General features: G+C 44.7%; 1 protein-coding gene and 1 long non-coding RNA gene across 3 annotated transcripts in view; one reads left to right on the top strand and one right to left on the bottom strand.

The window, feature by feature from the left end:
* The window catches only part of JPT1 (Jupiter microtubule associated homolog 1), a 16,876-nt gene extending 3,301 nt beyond the window's left edge, over nt 1-13,575 (bottom strand). The window contains exons 1-4 of the mRNA XM_040640247.1: nt 13,373-13,575; nt 5,285-5,427; nt 4,825-4,922; nt 3,765-3,783 (exon numbers count right to left, since the gene is read on the bottom strand). Of these exons, the coding sequence (XP_040496181.1) occupies nt 3,765-3,783; nt 4,825-4,922; nt 5,285-5,427; nt 13,373-13,428 (316 nt within the window). The 5' untranslated portion in view covers nt 13,429-13,575. The remainder of the gene's footprint in view (nt 1-3,764; nt 3,784-4,824; nt 4,923-5,284; nt 5,428-13,372) is intronic.
* The window catches only part of LOC103665729, a 47,239-nt gene that overhangs the window by 5,695 nt on the left and 26,335 nt on the right, over nt 1-15,209 (top strand). The window contains exon 3 of one of the 2 annotated variants that reach the window (XR_569362.2): nt 11,411-11,534. This is a non-coding gene — a long non-coding RNA (uncharacterized LOC103665729). Of the gene's footprint in view, nt 1-11,410; nt 11,758-15,209 lie in introns of those variants that run through there. The other variant, XR_005837330.1, reaches the window with a different exon arrangement.

The raw sequence follows: 15,209 nt of genomic DNA, 5'->3' as shown, positions 1-15,209 counted from the left end.
TAAAGACATTTATTCCCTCCCCTAGATTAAGGAGTTCCAAAACACTGGAAACAATAAAAGAGAAATACTAGTTATGATGGGATACCACGTAAGAACTTCACATGAACTCATACTGGACACCAATGAAAAGTTCCGATGTTGAAAAAATGTACTTTAAGTCCCTCAAAGATTAACCATAAAAGTTCATGTTACTAAAACCACTTGTATCAAGTTTTGCTTCAGCTAACTTTGATACCAAGAAGTCCAAAGGGGAAAAGGTCTAAGATCAGAAACTCAACAAAAAACTCAGAAATGGGGGCTCCTGAGTGGCTCAGTGGATTAAGTGTCTGCCTTCAGCTCAGGTCTGCTCAGTGGGGAGCCTGCTTCTCCCTCTCCCCCTCCCCCTGCTCATGCTTTCTCTCTCAAATAAAATCTTAAACAAAACAAAATAAAACAAAACACCTCAGAAATATGCTACTGCTACTTTTGACATTTCCTTTTATGAATTTTTGGAGGTAACGTAACACATACAGTGTTCTGTACTATTCAACTACAAGTAAAAATCAGTATGAAGCTTTCCAAAACGATAGCCCTCATGCGTGGTTATAAACAACAGTGTGGCAAGAAAGGGTCACCCCCCGCCCCGTTTCCCGTTGCCACACTCTTGTTGCACAAGAAGCAGGATCCAATGCATCAACATTAAGTACACAAGTCCTCTGAAAAGTATCCCTTAAATATGTCCCATTCACTGTAAATACAAACAAAACCCAAAAACTGACATTCTGAAACAATCCAAGATGGACGAATACAGAGCATGAACTCCACCTGAGCCAGCCTATCGATTTAAGCAATACTGTTGCTTCTGCTAGGACTTTGCCTCACCACTACACATGCTCTAACAGTTCCCATCGTCTGTCTGGATCAAGCAGTTACAGGAGTACTTCTAAAGGACACATTACCTTGCAACTCCACCATGGTCATTTATTTCCATAAAGTAATTTTTATTTTTATTAAGATTTTTTTAAAAGTAGGGGCGCCTGGGTGGCACAGCGGTTAAGCGTCTGCCTTCGGCTCAGGGCGTGATCCCGGCGTTACGGGATCGAGCCCCACATCAGGCTCCTCTGCTGGGAGCCTGCTTCTTCCTCTCCCACTCCCCCTGCTTGTGTTCCCTCTCTCACTCGCTGTCTCTATCTCTGTCAAATAAATAAATAAAATCTAAAAAAAATAAATAAATAAAGATTTTATTTATTTATTTGACAGAGAGAGAGGGGGGACACAAGCAGGGGGAGTGAAGAGGGAGAAGCAGGCTTCCCGCTGAGCAGGGAGCCTGATGCGGGGCTCGATCCTAGAACACTGGGATCATGACCTGAGCCGAAGGCAGACGCTTAACGACCGAGCCACCCAGGTGCCCCCATAAAATGACTTTTAGATAAATCAAGCTCACACCCACCAATCGTATATTTGTCTTTCATTATTAAGGGAACAGTTTTGTCTTTCAGTACTAGATGACATGCCAAAAGAGAAAAAAAAAAAGCACATATGGAGAATAAACAACAGCAGGCCTTAATGTAAATGCTCCTTTGTCTAGTCAGAAATACTCCAGCCAGAAAGAATGGAGGCCAGTCTGTTACTCCATCCCTTTAGTCTATAATAGGGCAAGTACAGAAACTGAAAGTAAGGCTTGAGAAACTTACACAGGACCAGACAGAGAAAGCTTTTGTCTGTTCAATCTAATAACTGAAAAATGGGACTTTAAACACAAACACTTCTACTATAGTACCTATCTCATATACTCCTGACTTGTATTTCTTCCTCAGCACATCAGTGAGGACACTGAACAGACACTTACATCAGAATGAATGATAAACAGATACTTATATCAGAATAAATGATAAAGTGGTTTATTATAAGGATGAAAGAATTAGAACATCAAGAAGCAGACTGTCTAACTTGCCTGAGGGTGGGAAAGACTTTGACCTAAATCCCGTGGACCTTCTCCCTCTGCTACAGATTTCCCACGTGCTCCCTTTAGCCATTCCTGTATTTCATTCCACAAAAGAGGAGGGCAACTTTCCTTATATCCAAACAAAATCTGTCTTATTTAAGCTGAGTAGGAAGAAAAAGAAAGAAAGAAGAAAGAGAAAGAAAGAGAGAAAGAGAGAAAGAGAAAGAAAGAAAGAAAGAAAGAAAGAAAGAAAGAAAGAAAGAAAGAAAGAAAGAAAGAAAGAAAAAGAAAAGGAAAGAAACTGAGTAGAGTAGCTTGACTTTAAGCAAACTTGGCAACAGGACTGGCGTTGACCTCTAGGCCACCAGATGGATCTTAAATTGTTAGGCCCCTTGTCATTTCATGACAAATGAACTAAAATAAAGACTTGTTATACTATACAACTCAGGGTGCTGTTCACCTAAAGAATCTGTAACAAACTGAACTGGGGGAGAATTATCATTAGCAGGAATAAGGACACATTTTTCAAAACTTCATCAGGGGCTCTCACATATTTCTCCAGGATCCCCAGATTTCTAACTATATCCACTGTCCAAAAGTAGTGACTTAAGGATTAGGTGCTTCTTGCTAAGTAAGGTTTGATGTGGAAGTATTTCAGATTATGAAAAGCAGCGAAACTGAAAAGCCCTGAAGATTTCTTTACCTCCAGAAGAGTCTGCAAACAGAACACACTGGACACAAACAATAATGAATACATCTTCAGTCCAGTGAGAAAGTGACTTGTACACTGAGCAGGAACCCAGGTAACGCTCGCAAAGGAGATTCTCCTCCCACCATGCCCATCAGGAAACACTGTCTGAGGGGCGCCTGGGGGGCTCACTCGGTGAAGCGTCCGCCGTTGGCTCAGGTCATGATCTCAGGGTCCCGGGATCGAGCCCTGGGTCGGACTCCTTGCTCAGCGGGGAGCCTGCTTCTCCCTCACCGTCTCCCTCTGCCACTCCCCCCACTCATGCTCTTTCTTTTGCTCTCTCTCTCTCTCAAATAAATAAATAAAATCTTTAAAAAAGGAAAGAAAAGAAACTGTCTGAGAGGGCAGAAGAGGAATCTGGTTCTTAAACCTGTTTCACGGGACAACTGCCTCACAAAACGTAATGGTGGGAAGAGGCCTGGAGGAAGCAACCTCTTCCTTCTGGGCTGGACGGCCTTCTGACGGCTGCATTTCACTGAGTCAACTTTCACCTGATTCCTACTGCCTGACACACGTAAGCCTTTCATTACATGCAGAAGTAACCCTCCGGCACTTGTTAAGGAGTTCCAATGAACACTTCAAAGACTGTATCATTAAATAAATGATTATAACTCATTTCCACATATAATTGGTAACATGGATGCTGGGAATTTACATCTGCCCCCTAAATCATCATCTGAAGATCACAGAGTCTTGCTGAATAAGCACCTCAGCGTAAAATCAAACAAACTTGGTAAATTAAATGCTGTGGGCCAAGCTGGAAATGCCAGAGCATTATTACTGAAAAGCTCTCATTAAGAACAACAGACAACACCAGCCTGACTAGTGTACACATATAAGTGAAAGACTCTCCGTTTTTCCTTTCTGGTGCATTTCTGACATTGCTCTCACTGTGGCAGATACCAACGTGGCCATGTTTGCTAACCTCCCAGTTTCATTTTTCTTTCCTCCCCACCCAATGTGTGCTGACACTTGGGGCACAGCCAGGTTTCACTCCCCAGTCTCTTTCCCCAAGACACAATTTCAATAAAAATTCCGACCTATTCTAAAACCATTTATAGAACCAGAAATTTGGGCTTCAGAAGGACTCACCATGAATGTCACCTTCTCCCTGGAAAAGAAAAGAAATTCAAAATTTACTTCAGGTTTTATTTTTAATTTTTTAAAGTTTATTTTTTTAGTAATCTCTAAACCCAACGTGGAGCTCAAACTCACGACCCCTGAGATCAAGAGTCACATGCTCTGCTGACTGAGCCAGCCAGGTGCCCCTAAAATTTTACTCCCGATTTTAATTTTGTAACAAACAAAGCAGTCACAGTTCTGACAGGCTACTATCTACTTGAAACCAAATGTGGAATTTCATTTGGATGCAGTCAAGTTCAGGGTCAGGCTGCAATGCAATTACATTATAGCCTTTACTTACTTTGAGACAATGCTGAACAAAACTGCTGCATGACAGGTTGCCCCAGTGCCAGCAATACCCAACACACCAAAAAAAATTAACATTTACGCCAAAGCCTAATATCAATTAGCATTTCAGAGGATCTTTTATCAGAATGGGAAACTGGTAAATTTATCCTTCCATTCTCCCTCTCCTTTCTCCTTATCTGGCTGTTGAAGGGCCTCTATAAATTCCAGAGCCCCACACAGGTCTCTCCACACTTGCACAGCTGATGCCTCTGAGGTCCCTGCTTACAGGCTTCCAGACACATCCCTGGGGGCATTGGGACCGTGCTCCTCTGCAGACAACTGAGGGTAACGCCCAGGCTGCAGTTTCTTGGAGCTCAGCTCAAAGTAACTGGGCAATGTTTGCCAACAATGAAAACAGTCTTTGAACTCAGAAATGCTACTATATATGAGTTATGTAGGAAGTAAGTGTGATCCAGAAGTTCCCAAAATCGATAGTGAAGCTCTCTCCTTCTACTAATCCTACTGGTAGAAGAGACAGCTGAACAGACCCAGATCATGTCACCTCACTTTTCTAACTTTATTGATCTTTCATTCCCAGTATGGCCTCAGTCCCTTTCCTAATTATCTCTATGTGAGATGCCAGTGGCAGAACTGAAGCTCTTAGTACAATAGGAGAGAAGTGAATTTCTAAACTGTATCGTCTTCAAAGCCCTTCCCCCCGCCCCCATGTTGTCATACTGACCTTCAGATCTAAGAAGTCTCCAGCGTTAGCTTCAGAGGAGTTCCTTCTCTGGGGTCCAGATGACTCAGCATCCTCTCTGCCACCACTAGACTTGGCACCTGAATTAAAACATACTTTCTTGAGGAACACGACAGAAAGAACTAAAGCAAAACACTTCTTCCATGAGTGATGTTCGTGTTAGTCTCGTATTACAAAATGAGCAAACTGTTAGAAGGGTTGACCGAGAGCATAAAAATTCTACAGAGAGACCGAATAACCCAATTTGACCTCAGTCCTCATTCTGACCCCTCAAGACTCAGTAGTTCCCACTTCTTGGTCCCAGTCCTTCCTCCACTGACAAGCGTGAATTGTTGTCAATCTCATTATGGATGAGCTGGATTTTGCTCACCACAGAAAATCAACTCTAGTTATTCATGCTGCGTCTGCCCCTTTGACCGGTGATCACAGATGGAACCAGTACCTGCCGACTTGGCCCATGAAGGAGGATTTTCCTCAGGTGTCCCAAAGATGCTAGACGCCATTTTGTTCCTCCTCACAGGCTGTTCTGTTGGTTCATCAAAGCCTAATGAAAAATTGGATCCACCTCCTGGAGGCCGCAAAACCCTTGGAATAATGGCAAAACATCCATTTCAGATGATACCAAAACATTTCTCGGCATAAATGTTTTCAAACTCCTTTCATTTCCCTCATCCATTCGTGGTAACGGTAACCCCTGATAACCCTCCTAACCCCTCCCCACAAGCTGCTAATGGGAAAAAGGAACCGATTCTTCGTGGTATAAATTCAGCACTGGATCACACCAGTCAGAATGGCTAGTAGCAGACAGACAAGAAACGACAAGTGTTGACAAGGATGTGGAGAGAAAGGAACCCTCGTGCACTGCTGGTGGCAATGTAAATTGGTGCAGCCACTGTGGAAAACAGTAGGGGGGGGTCCTGAAAAAATTAATAATAGAAATACCGTATGACCCAGTAATTCCACTCTGGATATCTACCTGAAGAAAACAAAAACACTAATTTGGAAAGATCTGTGCACCCCTAAGTTTACTGCAGCATTATTTACAACAGCCAAGACATGGAAGCTGCCCAAGTGTCCACTGATAGATGACTAGATAAAGAAGATGTAGTATATATTTACAATAGGATATTACTCAGCCGTAAACAAGAATGAAACCTTGCCATCTGACACAACATGGATGGAGGCAGAGGGTATGATGCTAAATGAAATAAGTCAGAGAGAAACAAACACTACATGATTTCACTTCTACGTGGAATCTAAAAAACAAACCAAGTGAACAAACAAACAAACAAAAAACAGAAATAGACTCACAAACACAGAGAACAAACTGGTGGTGGCCAGAGCGGAGGGGGGTGGGGGGATGGGTGAACCAGGTGAAAGGGATTAAGAGGTACCAATTTCCAGTTATAAAATAAATAAATCACAGGGCTGAAAAGTACAGCAAAGGGAATATACCCAATAATATTGTAATAAATTTGTATGGTGACACATGGTGACAATACTTATCATGGTGGGCATTTCATAATATATAGAATTGTCGAATACTGTACGTTGTACACCTGAGACTAATATAATATTGTATGCCAACTATTCTCAATAAAAAAAATTAATATTTATTTGTAGTAAAGTTGTCTGACACACAAGGCAGCTGAAACATCCTGCTTGACGTCCCCTCTTAGGAGATAGCGAAAGACCGAACAGACCTCGCCTAATGGGCTTAGCTGGATATATTTGCAAAAAAGTTTAGAAGCGCATCTTGTTATTTATGTATTCAGAACACATTTCCATTTTTATTTTCAACAAAACTAAAAATGGAAGAATATACATGTAAAAGTTAAGTTGATTAATTTAGAAACCCAGGGAAAGCTGATGATAGTCTCCTCCTGTCTCGGTGTCACCAGCGAACCCCGTTTATACATCTGTAAGGCACGCAGCGTTCTCACTAGTAAACACAAGGGACTAGCCACAAGGAGGAAGTCCGAACGACACGGGTGGAAGACTCCCGGCATGTTCGGTAACCAGGCACCACTGAACACCCTCTGTAGCTTCGGTTCAGCAAGGAAACCCAGCACTTGCACATTTCCAGAGCTTCCTGCCTCAGGTTGATCAATGTGTTCCTTCCCTGGAGAAACTCAATTTAGCTTGTCCTGTCACTGCTTGGAAAGAGAAAACGGACATGATTTTATGGGAAGATTTTCTAACTACTGGTTCTATTCCGTTATTGGGGACAGGAGTGGTCTGGTCTTCTTAAATCAGTTTGACAAATATTTTTCTGGGAGTATGTCCATTTCATCCATGTTTCCAAATAAATAACAGTTGTCATTTGCAAACGCAGCTCCTTACATTAGAAAAGAAAGGAAAAATTAAACACTTATGGCATAAATTCCCTTCTAAGTGCCCCTCTGAGAGCGGTCCAAGTCTTGATTTCTTCAAAACTATTGTTGCATTCTAAATGTTTCCTCACTTCCATTATTTTTGTCTTTGGCCCATACATTATTTTAAAAGTACATTTAGACGTTTCCAAACATAGGGGTCTTTCTGGTTTATTAATTTCCAGCTTTTAATTATAAACCAGACAACAGCCTGTATGACATGAATCCTTTGAAAATTAAGGGAAGGTGCTTTTAAGGCCTAATATGTGGTCAGCTTAATAAATCTATATATGCTTGAAAAGAATGTGTATTTGCCAATGTTCTATAGGTGTACTAGGATCAAGCCTGCTAATTGTGAGTTGTTCAAATCTACTTATTTTTAAGTATGTTTTATCACTTTTGAGATAATCTATTAACAATTCCTACTACAATGAAGAGTTCGTCAGTTTCTCCTCAGAATTCTGTCAAGATAAGAGTTTTCTCTCAAAAAGACTGCCCCTGGGGGCGCCTGGGCAGCTCAGATCGTTAAGTGTCTGACAGGATTTCAGCTCAGGGCAGGATCTCAGAGTCGTGGGATCAAGTCCCATGAGCACACGCTCAGCAGGGAGTCTGCAGGAGGATTCTCACCCTCTCTCTGCCCCTCCCTCCACTCACGCGTGCACTCTCTCTAAATTAAATCAATCTTCAAAAAAAAAAAAAAAGGAGAGGAGGGGCGCCTGTTTGGCTCAGTCAGTAGATCGTGCAACTGTCAATCTCAGGGTCGTGAGTTCAAGCCCCATGTTGGGTATAGAGATTACTTAAAAATAAAAAAAGTAGAACCGCAAGAGAAAAATGGACAGAAGGTATTAACAGGCAATTTAAAAATTTGGATAGCCTCTAAACACTAAAAATTAAATCCCACTAGCAAATAAATGAAATTCAAAACAAAAGGATAGATATTTTGCTTATTAAATATGAAAAAATGCCAATTTCCAGCATTAATTAAAGTGTGAGATTATAAATTTGTACAAACTTTCTTTTAAAAAAAATATTTTTATTCATTCGAGAGAAAGAAAGAGAACGCACAAGCAGGGGGAGAGGCAGAGGATAAGGGAGAAGCAGACCCCGCCCCGCCCCTGAGCTGGGAGCCCAATGCAGGGCCCGATCCCAGGACCTGGAGATCATGACCTGAGCTGAAGGCAGACACCTAACCATCTGAGCCACCCGGCACCCCAAATTTGTACAAACTTTCTAAAGGATATTTTAATAGTATGTGTCAACTGTTTGCTTTTTGTATCAACCGGCATTTCTACTTCCAGAAATTATCCTAAACAGATAACTAGATATATGTAAAGGATACTCCTATAAAAATGTTGATCTGTAGGGGCTCCTGGGTGGCGCAGTCGTTGGGCGTCTGCCTTTGGCTCAGGGCGTGATCCCAGCGTTCTGGGATCGAGCCCCGCATCAGGCTCTTCCGCTGGGAGCCTGCTTCTTCCTCTCCCACTCCCCCTGCTTGTGTTCCCTCGCTCGCTGGCTGTCTCTCTCTCTGTCAAATAAATAAATAAAATCTTAAAAAAAAAAAAATGTTGATCTGTAAATAAAATCGGGAATACCCTAACTGGCCCTTAGTAGGGGCCTAACTGGCCCTTAGTAGGGGCTTAGTTATCAAAGTATGTCCATACAACAGAAAGCTATATACATTAAGGTCAGATTTACCTTCATTAGTAAATGTGAGAAATTATTCAAAACACAGTGAATGAAAAACGTTGGAAAACAAACGTAAGGCCAATTGCGTGTTACATAAACGATGTGTGTATATATAGAGACACACTTATCTAGCTGTGTGACCTTGGGAAAACTGCTTAACCTCTGTTTATGCTTTGGTTTTCTCTTCTAGAAGAAGAGGTTCATGGTAGCTGCCTTGTAAGACTATTCTAAGGATATCCTATAAACTGTGCTTAGAACAGAACCTGGAACAGAGCCCTCATGGCTACTAGCTACTATCATCAGAACTAGACATAAATGCCTGAAAGTACATACACCACAATGTTATCCAGGGTTTGTGCTCTCAGATGGTATTTCAGGTGAATTTCAATGTCCTTTTTTATACTTCATATTTTTCTACATTGCCATTACTCTAAAATTTTTAATTTTTTTAAAGATTTTTTCAAAGTAATCTCTACACCCAACATGGTAGGGCTTGAACTCACAACCCCGAGATCAGGAGTTGCATGTTCCACCAACTGAGCCAGCCAGGAGCCCCAATCTAAAATTCTTTTAATGGCTGCTTCTGGGTCCCAGAATTCCCTGACAATCTTTCTTTTGACAACACTGTTATCCCACTGGCCATAGCATGTGATCGTTTGTGGGTACCCATGTCCCCTGCATCTTGCAACAGAAATCCTGGCTCCTCTGCTCCCTTGGGTGCCGCTGACACCCTGGCCTGGGCTCCCTAACACCACCCCTTCCTACCTTGTCCCTGCTACCCACAAGCCAGGAGAAGCAAGCCTTGGTTAAGCCTTGGTTAAGGCAGGACTGAAGGAAACATGACCAACTATCAGCAGGGCCCCTCCACCTTATCTACTTCTTACCTTCTTCACCAATCCAGTCAAGCCACTTTCTTCACCTTTCCCTGAATAGTTGGTTTGTCTCCACTCCGGGGTATTTACTCCCATTTTCACTACGGCCTAGAGCACTCTCCACCGTTTGCTCAAGGGCTCTTAAATCTCCACCTCCTCCATAAAGTCGATCAGTAGAACCCTCCATAGGCTCAAAGAATATCAGGTAATACACCGGGGAAAGGATGGCGGATCCTCTCCTTCTGGTGTAAAGTGCCCGAAAGTAAATGTTTTGGGCCTGTGGGTCACGCGGTCTTTTGCAACTATTCAGCTCTGTCATGTAGCACAAAGGCAGCGACAGACAACATGAAAACGAACGAGCGCAGCTCTGTTCAAATAAAACTTTATTTACAGACACTGCATTTGGTTTTCATGTAATTTCCACAAGTCCAGAAATGAATCTTTTTTTTACAACCATTTATGAATAAAAAATCAGGCACCTGCTGCATTTGGCCCGTGGGCCATAGTTTGCTGGGCTCTGTTCTATTTAGTTCAACAGCCTCACTTTTTATGGCTCATTTGGTCAAGCGTCCAACTCTTTGTTTCAGCTCAGGTCGTGATCTCATAGGTTGTGGGATTGAGACCCATATCTGGCTCCAAGCTCAGCAGGGAGTCGGCTTGAGATTCTCTCTCCCTCTCCGGCTGCCCCTCCTCCCACTCGCTTGCTCCCTCGCTCTCAAATAAATAAATCTTAAAAAAAAAAAAAGTGTGTCCAGGCATACATTTTATAAAGATGATAATTGTAGGTTTCCTTAATTAAACTGTTTAAATCATAATTAAAGGTGTGTTATAAATTCTTAATAGGCTTTCTCTCATGTTAAAGTTTGAAGCAACCAGGTTTTTATCCCTCGTTCCCCAAATCAACAAAGACACCTGAAATAAGGGGCGCCTGGGTAGCACAGTGGTTAGGCGTCTGCCTTCGGCTCAGGGCGTGATCCCAGCGTTCCGGGATTGAGCCCCACATCAGGCTCCTCCACTAAGAGCCTGCTTCTTCCTCTCCCACTCCCCTGCTTGTGTTCCCTCTCTTGCTGGCTGTCTCTCTCTGTCAAATAAATAAATAAAATCTTAAAAAAAAAAAAAGACACAAATAAATAAAAATTCACTTGCTTCATTGTCATCCCCTTCACTCCCTAGAGAGGAGAATTATTTTCCTTTCCATCATAATTAAACCCTCATGAATTATTTTAGCAAGATGAAAATCTCCAGAACCCTAATGGGCTGGGAAGTATTTTTTGGCATTAAAAAAAAGGGGGAAAAAGGGGGAAAAAAGATACAAGCACCCAAACACCAGCTTAAAAAGAAAGTCAAAGCTCTAAGCACCCAACTTTTTAAAGGTCTGTGTTCCTCCCGCAATAGCAGGTAATACCTACCCCGATGACGTCAGTGTTGTAGAGCCCATTTGTAACAGTGAGACAACCCCAAACAAAGGATTTGGATCATAAGACAGAAATTATTTCAGTTTTATTTTTTAAGATCCTCCTATTCTTCCTGAACTAAACCAGGATTACATATTTGAGACTCAACAAAAACGTGCCCATGTATACGGATAGCAATTTTTTTTTAATTACTCTTTTTCTTTCTTCTTTCTTTAAACCCCAGGGTTCGCATGTGATCCTCGCAAATCATCCCCTACCAGACGAAATTTATAATGTGCTTATGGCGCCAGAAAAATGTTACTGCAGAAACAAGTGAAGAATTCGGTGAGATTACAGAGGAAGGAAAGGTAAGAAGTAAATACAAGGACAAAGCTCCAGTCCTGAGATCACAATATTGGAGGGAAATTGATGACAAAAGGTGAATGAAAACATTTATTCTGCAGAACCAAAAACCATTCGAGCCTCACATTTCCAATGCACATATCAAAAAACTAGCATGAGGATTCATTTGACCTGGTTACTGAAATTCTTTATCAAGCACTAAACAGCACTTAACCCCAAAAGAGAAAACCTGATTTTTACATAATGTGTCAATTTTCACATTCTAATCACTATAGTCTGACCAGCAGAAAGTTGACCGCATGGCACAAAAAGAAAAACCGAGGTTCAGTGTGTTCCAGTGTCCTCTGAAAAAAAATGATCTCATTGCAAGGATGACAACAGAAGAGGGAGTGACCAGTATTTTCCTAGGTCTGTCCTACTCAAAGTCCCCAACCTGCCAGGACCCACCAATTTAGTTTTTTTAATCTTTCCCACTCTTTTCTACATTGTCTAAGGGAAAGGAATGAGTTGAAAAGGAATGTCATGTCCAACCTCCCGCCTAAGACTCACTGCTGAGGCCAGCTTTTTGTCCCCAAGTTCTCCAACCCCTGTGAGGCACTATTTCACAGCCGTCTTCTTAGCCCCACAAAATGGCTCCCTTTGTGCCACTTGCCCAGGACCCCAAGGCTGGCCGCACACGACAGCAGGTCGTGATCGATGAAGAATAGATGCCCAGAAAAAGTGGAACCTAAGCTTCCTACAGGCCTGGAGCAGGATCCCAGAAATGCCTGTATCCACCTTAAATGAACAGTGTGCAATTAGCCGAGACAATGTGGACACCTTCCACCGGTTACAAACCCTTCCACCAAGTCAGGCAAGGGCTTGGAAAAGGGTTCCAGTCCAAACACCCAAAGCCCTCTTCCCTAAATGCAGTAGCAAGACTGGCCAGAAAGGCCCCGGCTTCCCAGGTGGAGATAGTACGGAAGAGACAATGGATGTCTCCGGCCCCGCCCAAGAACAGGAAACCTCCTCCAGCTCAGGAACCAGGGCCAGCGAAGAACTCGCTTGGCAAACGTCAAAGGGGGAAGGGAAAGAGGTGGGATGCAAAGACCGAGGTCCGAAGGTTTGAGCGTAGAAAACCCACTCGGACTGGCTTACCCCCCTTTCGCGTTCGGGGTGGGCGCGGGAGGGGAAGGAGCAGGGGTCTTTCCTTTGTTAGCAGAGGGGAAGCACTTCGCAGAGGGCTGACGGCTGGGTCCTGGACGGGCGTGGGGGTCGCGATGACCAGCCCCGCCCGACCACAAATGCCACCTGCCGAGTGGGCCCCAGTGGGTAGGAGCCCGCAAGACTCGATCGCTGCGGCCGCAAGAGGTGACTGCCGCGCCGGGCGCGGGGCCGCCACCTGCCCCGGGCCAGAGGCAGGAGCGCGTGGCCTGGGGTGGGACAATGGGGCCTTACTGGGGCGCCCCGGAGGCTGCCCGGGCACCTGGGGGCCAAGACCACCGCCCTGGGGCCGGGCCAGCCGCGCCGCAAAGGGAAGGAAGCGAACCCTCTCCTCATGGCCCGACTACCGAAAGCCCGCCGCACTGCAAGGGCGAGCGGCCCCGGCCCTCCCCGGCCGACCCCTAGCTCCGGGGGAGGAATGAATGGGAGAGGAGTGGGAATCGGGCGGGGCCGGCGCGCCGGACTTGCGGGACCGCACAAAGACGGAGCCGACCGCCGAGCCCCGCCGCCCGGCACAAGCGCGGCGCCCCGGGCACGTTACCGCCAACGACCCGCCGCCCGGCTCCCGTGGCCCCGCCGGACAGCGACCCCCCCGCCCCCCCCCAGGTTCGCTTGGGGCGGTGCGGCCCCGCAGCCTCACCGGGAGCTATTCCTGCTGTTGGGATCGACTCCCTTGAAGGTGGTGGTGGTGGTCATGGTGCTGAGGAGCGAGGTAGGCTGGAGCGGGAGCAGAGCGCTGAAAGGGTCGGGTCCGAGGGGCGCAGAACTGCTTCCCACCCCACCGCCAGCGACCGCTGCAGGAGCCTCCGCCACCGCCTGCCTCGCCGGCCGCAGCCTTTATAAGGCTCGAAAAAGCCCGCCCCCACCATGACGGTATTGGCCAATTCAAATAGCTTTTTTCGTTCCTATTGGCTCCCTGGAGTGCCAAGCATCGTGCGGCACCTCGAAAGGCTGCGGTGGCCCCAGCTCAGCCTAAACCCGCCCCCTTCCTGATCTGGGTAGGTCTTTGGAAGTTCCCCCTCCCCCACCCCCAAATCTCGGTGATGATTGGACAAAGGACAGACCTGCCCCGCGCTGGGCACAAGTTGTGCTCGCTGTCACTTAAGAAAGTTACCTGACCGAGGGAAAAGCTCGCCCTGGGCGAGTTGGAACCCACAAGCCGAGGACAGGTTTGTCTTTACCATTCCCTTACTTGCCTTACTCATGGAGAGATAGTAAGGGCATGCTCCTTAAGGCATGAAAATAACTGCCACAAATTGACATTCATTGAATACCTACTGTGTGTACCATTTAGAAACATGACCGTCTCAAAACAGCAGCACTATGAGTCAGCAACAGAAAGCAAGCCAAGATGATCCCTTTTAAAACGACTGGAAATTCTTCACATTTTAATGTCATTATTTAGCTGTCATGGGTGGTGCATGTACTAGACCAAAATTACAGTCGTTCCGATCTGAGGGCCTGTCTAAGGCTGGTTGATGCTCGGCGGTGGGGATCAGTCACATCCCTTGCTACCAAGACTATGGAGCAGCCCTGGCCTCCGCAGCTGTTTATAACCCTTAAGTCATGACTCTTCCACCTGTCTGCGTAAATCTATCAGTGCAACAAATGCAGACAACACTTGGAGGGCTCAAGAATGACTGTTTACAAGATCCTAATAGGAAAGTCTTGAGCAAACAAGAATGGAAGCCTTCCCATGTCATGCATGTTTCCTCAAGGCAGACCTTTTTCAGTATTTCCATAAAAATTAAGCAACGTTCCTCTTTGTGTGGCCGCCTCTTTCCTGGTAGTTGGAAGTTTGTATTCTTGGTTAACCACTCTCCTGGGTTTTCATGAAGAGCCAGAGATAAGTTCTCTTCTAGAAGGCATGGATCATGCCTTTATGTGCTGACCACTTGTTTGGATTAAAATCTTCCCATTCTTAAAGGCTGGGCCTAAATTTCCAAAACTTATTTTTTTTTATTTTTTTATTTTTTTTAAGATTTTATTTATTTAATTGACAGAGAGACAGCCAGCGAGAGAGGGAACACAAGCAGGGGGAGTGGGAGAGGAAGAAGCAGGCTCCCAGTGGAGGAGCCTGATGTGGGACTCGATCCCATAACGCCGGGACCACGCCCCGAGCCGAAGGCAGACGCTTAACAACCGAGCCACCCAGGCGCCCCTCCAAAACTTTTATTTTTAATCATTTATTTTTTTCCCCAAAACTTAAAAAAAAAAAGAGAGAGAGAAAAAAAAAACCCTTCAGACCAAGCTAGCCAGTGAGCAGACATGCCCTCCTTGTAAGTCACATAATTATTGACTAGGAGGTAAAGCAGAGTACGGTGATTGCTATCTCAGGCTCCCATAGGAGAAATCAGAGCTTGAATCCGGACTCTTTCCTGAGTGCTAGTTTCCCACTTGTAAATAAGGACAAAATAGGATTTCGGTTTTATAGAGTCATGAGGACTGAACGAGGTAATGGATGGGAAGTGCTTGGC

This window comes from Ursus maritimus, unplaced genomic scaffold (assembly GCF_017311325.1).
Source record: "Ursus maritimus isolate PB19 unplaced genomic scaffold, ASM1731132v1 scaffold_24, whole genome shotgun sequence".
Classification (NCBI taxonomy): domain Eukaryota; kingdom Metazoa; phylum Chordata; class Mammalia; order Carnivora; family Ursidae; genus Ursus; species Ursus maritimus.
Note: the sequence above shows the minus strand (reverse complement) of the source record. Positions and strands in the feature narration are given on the sequence as shown.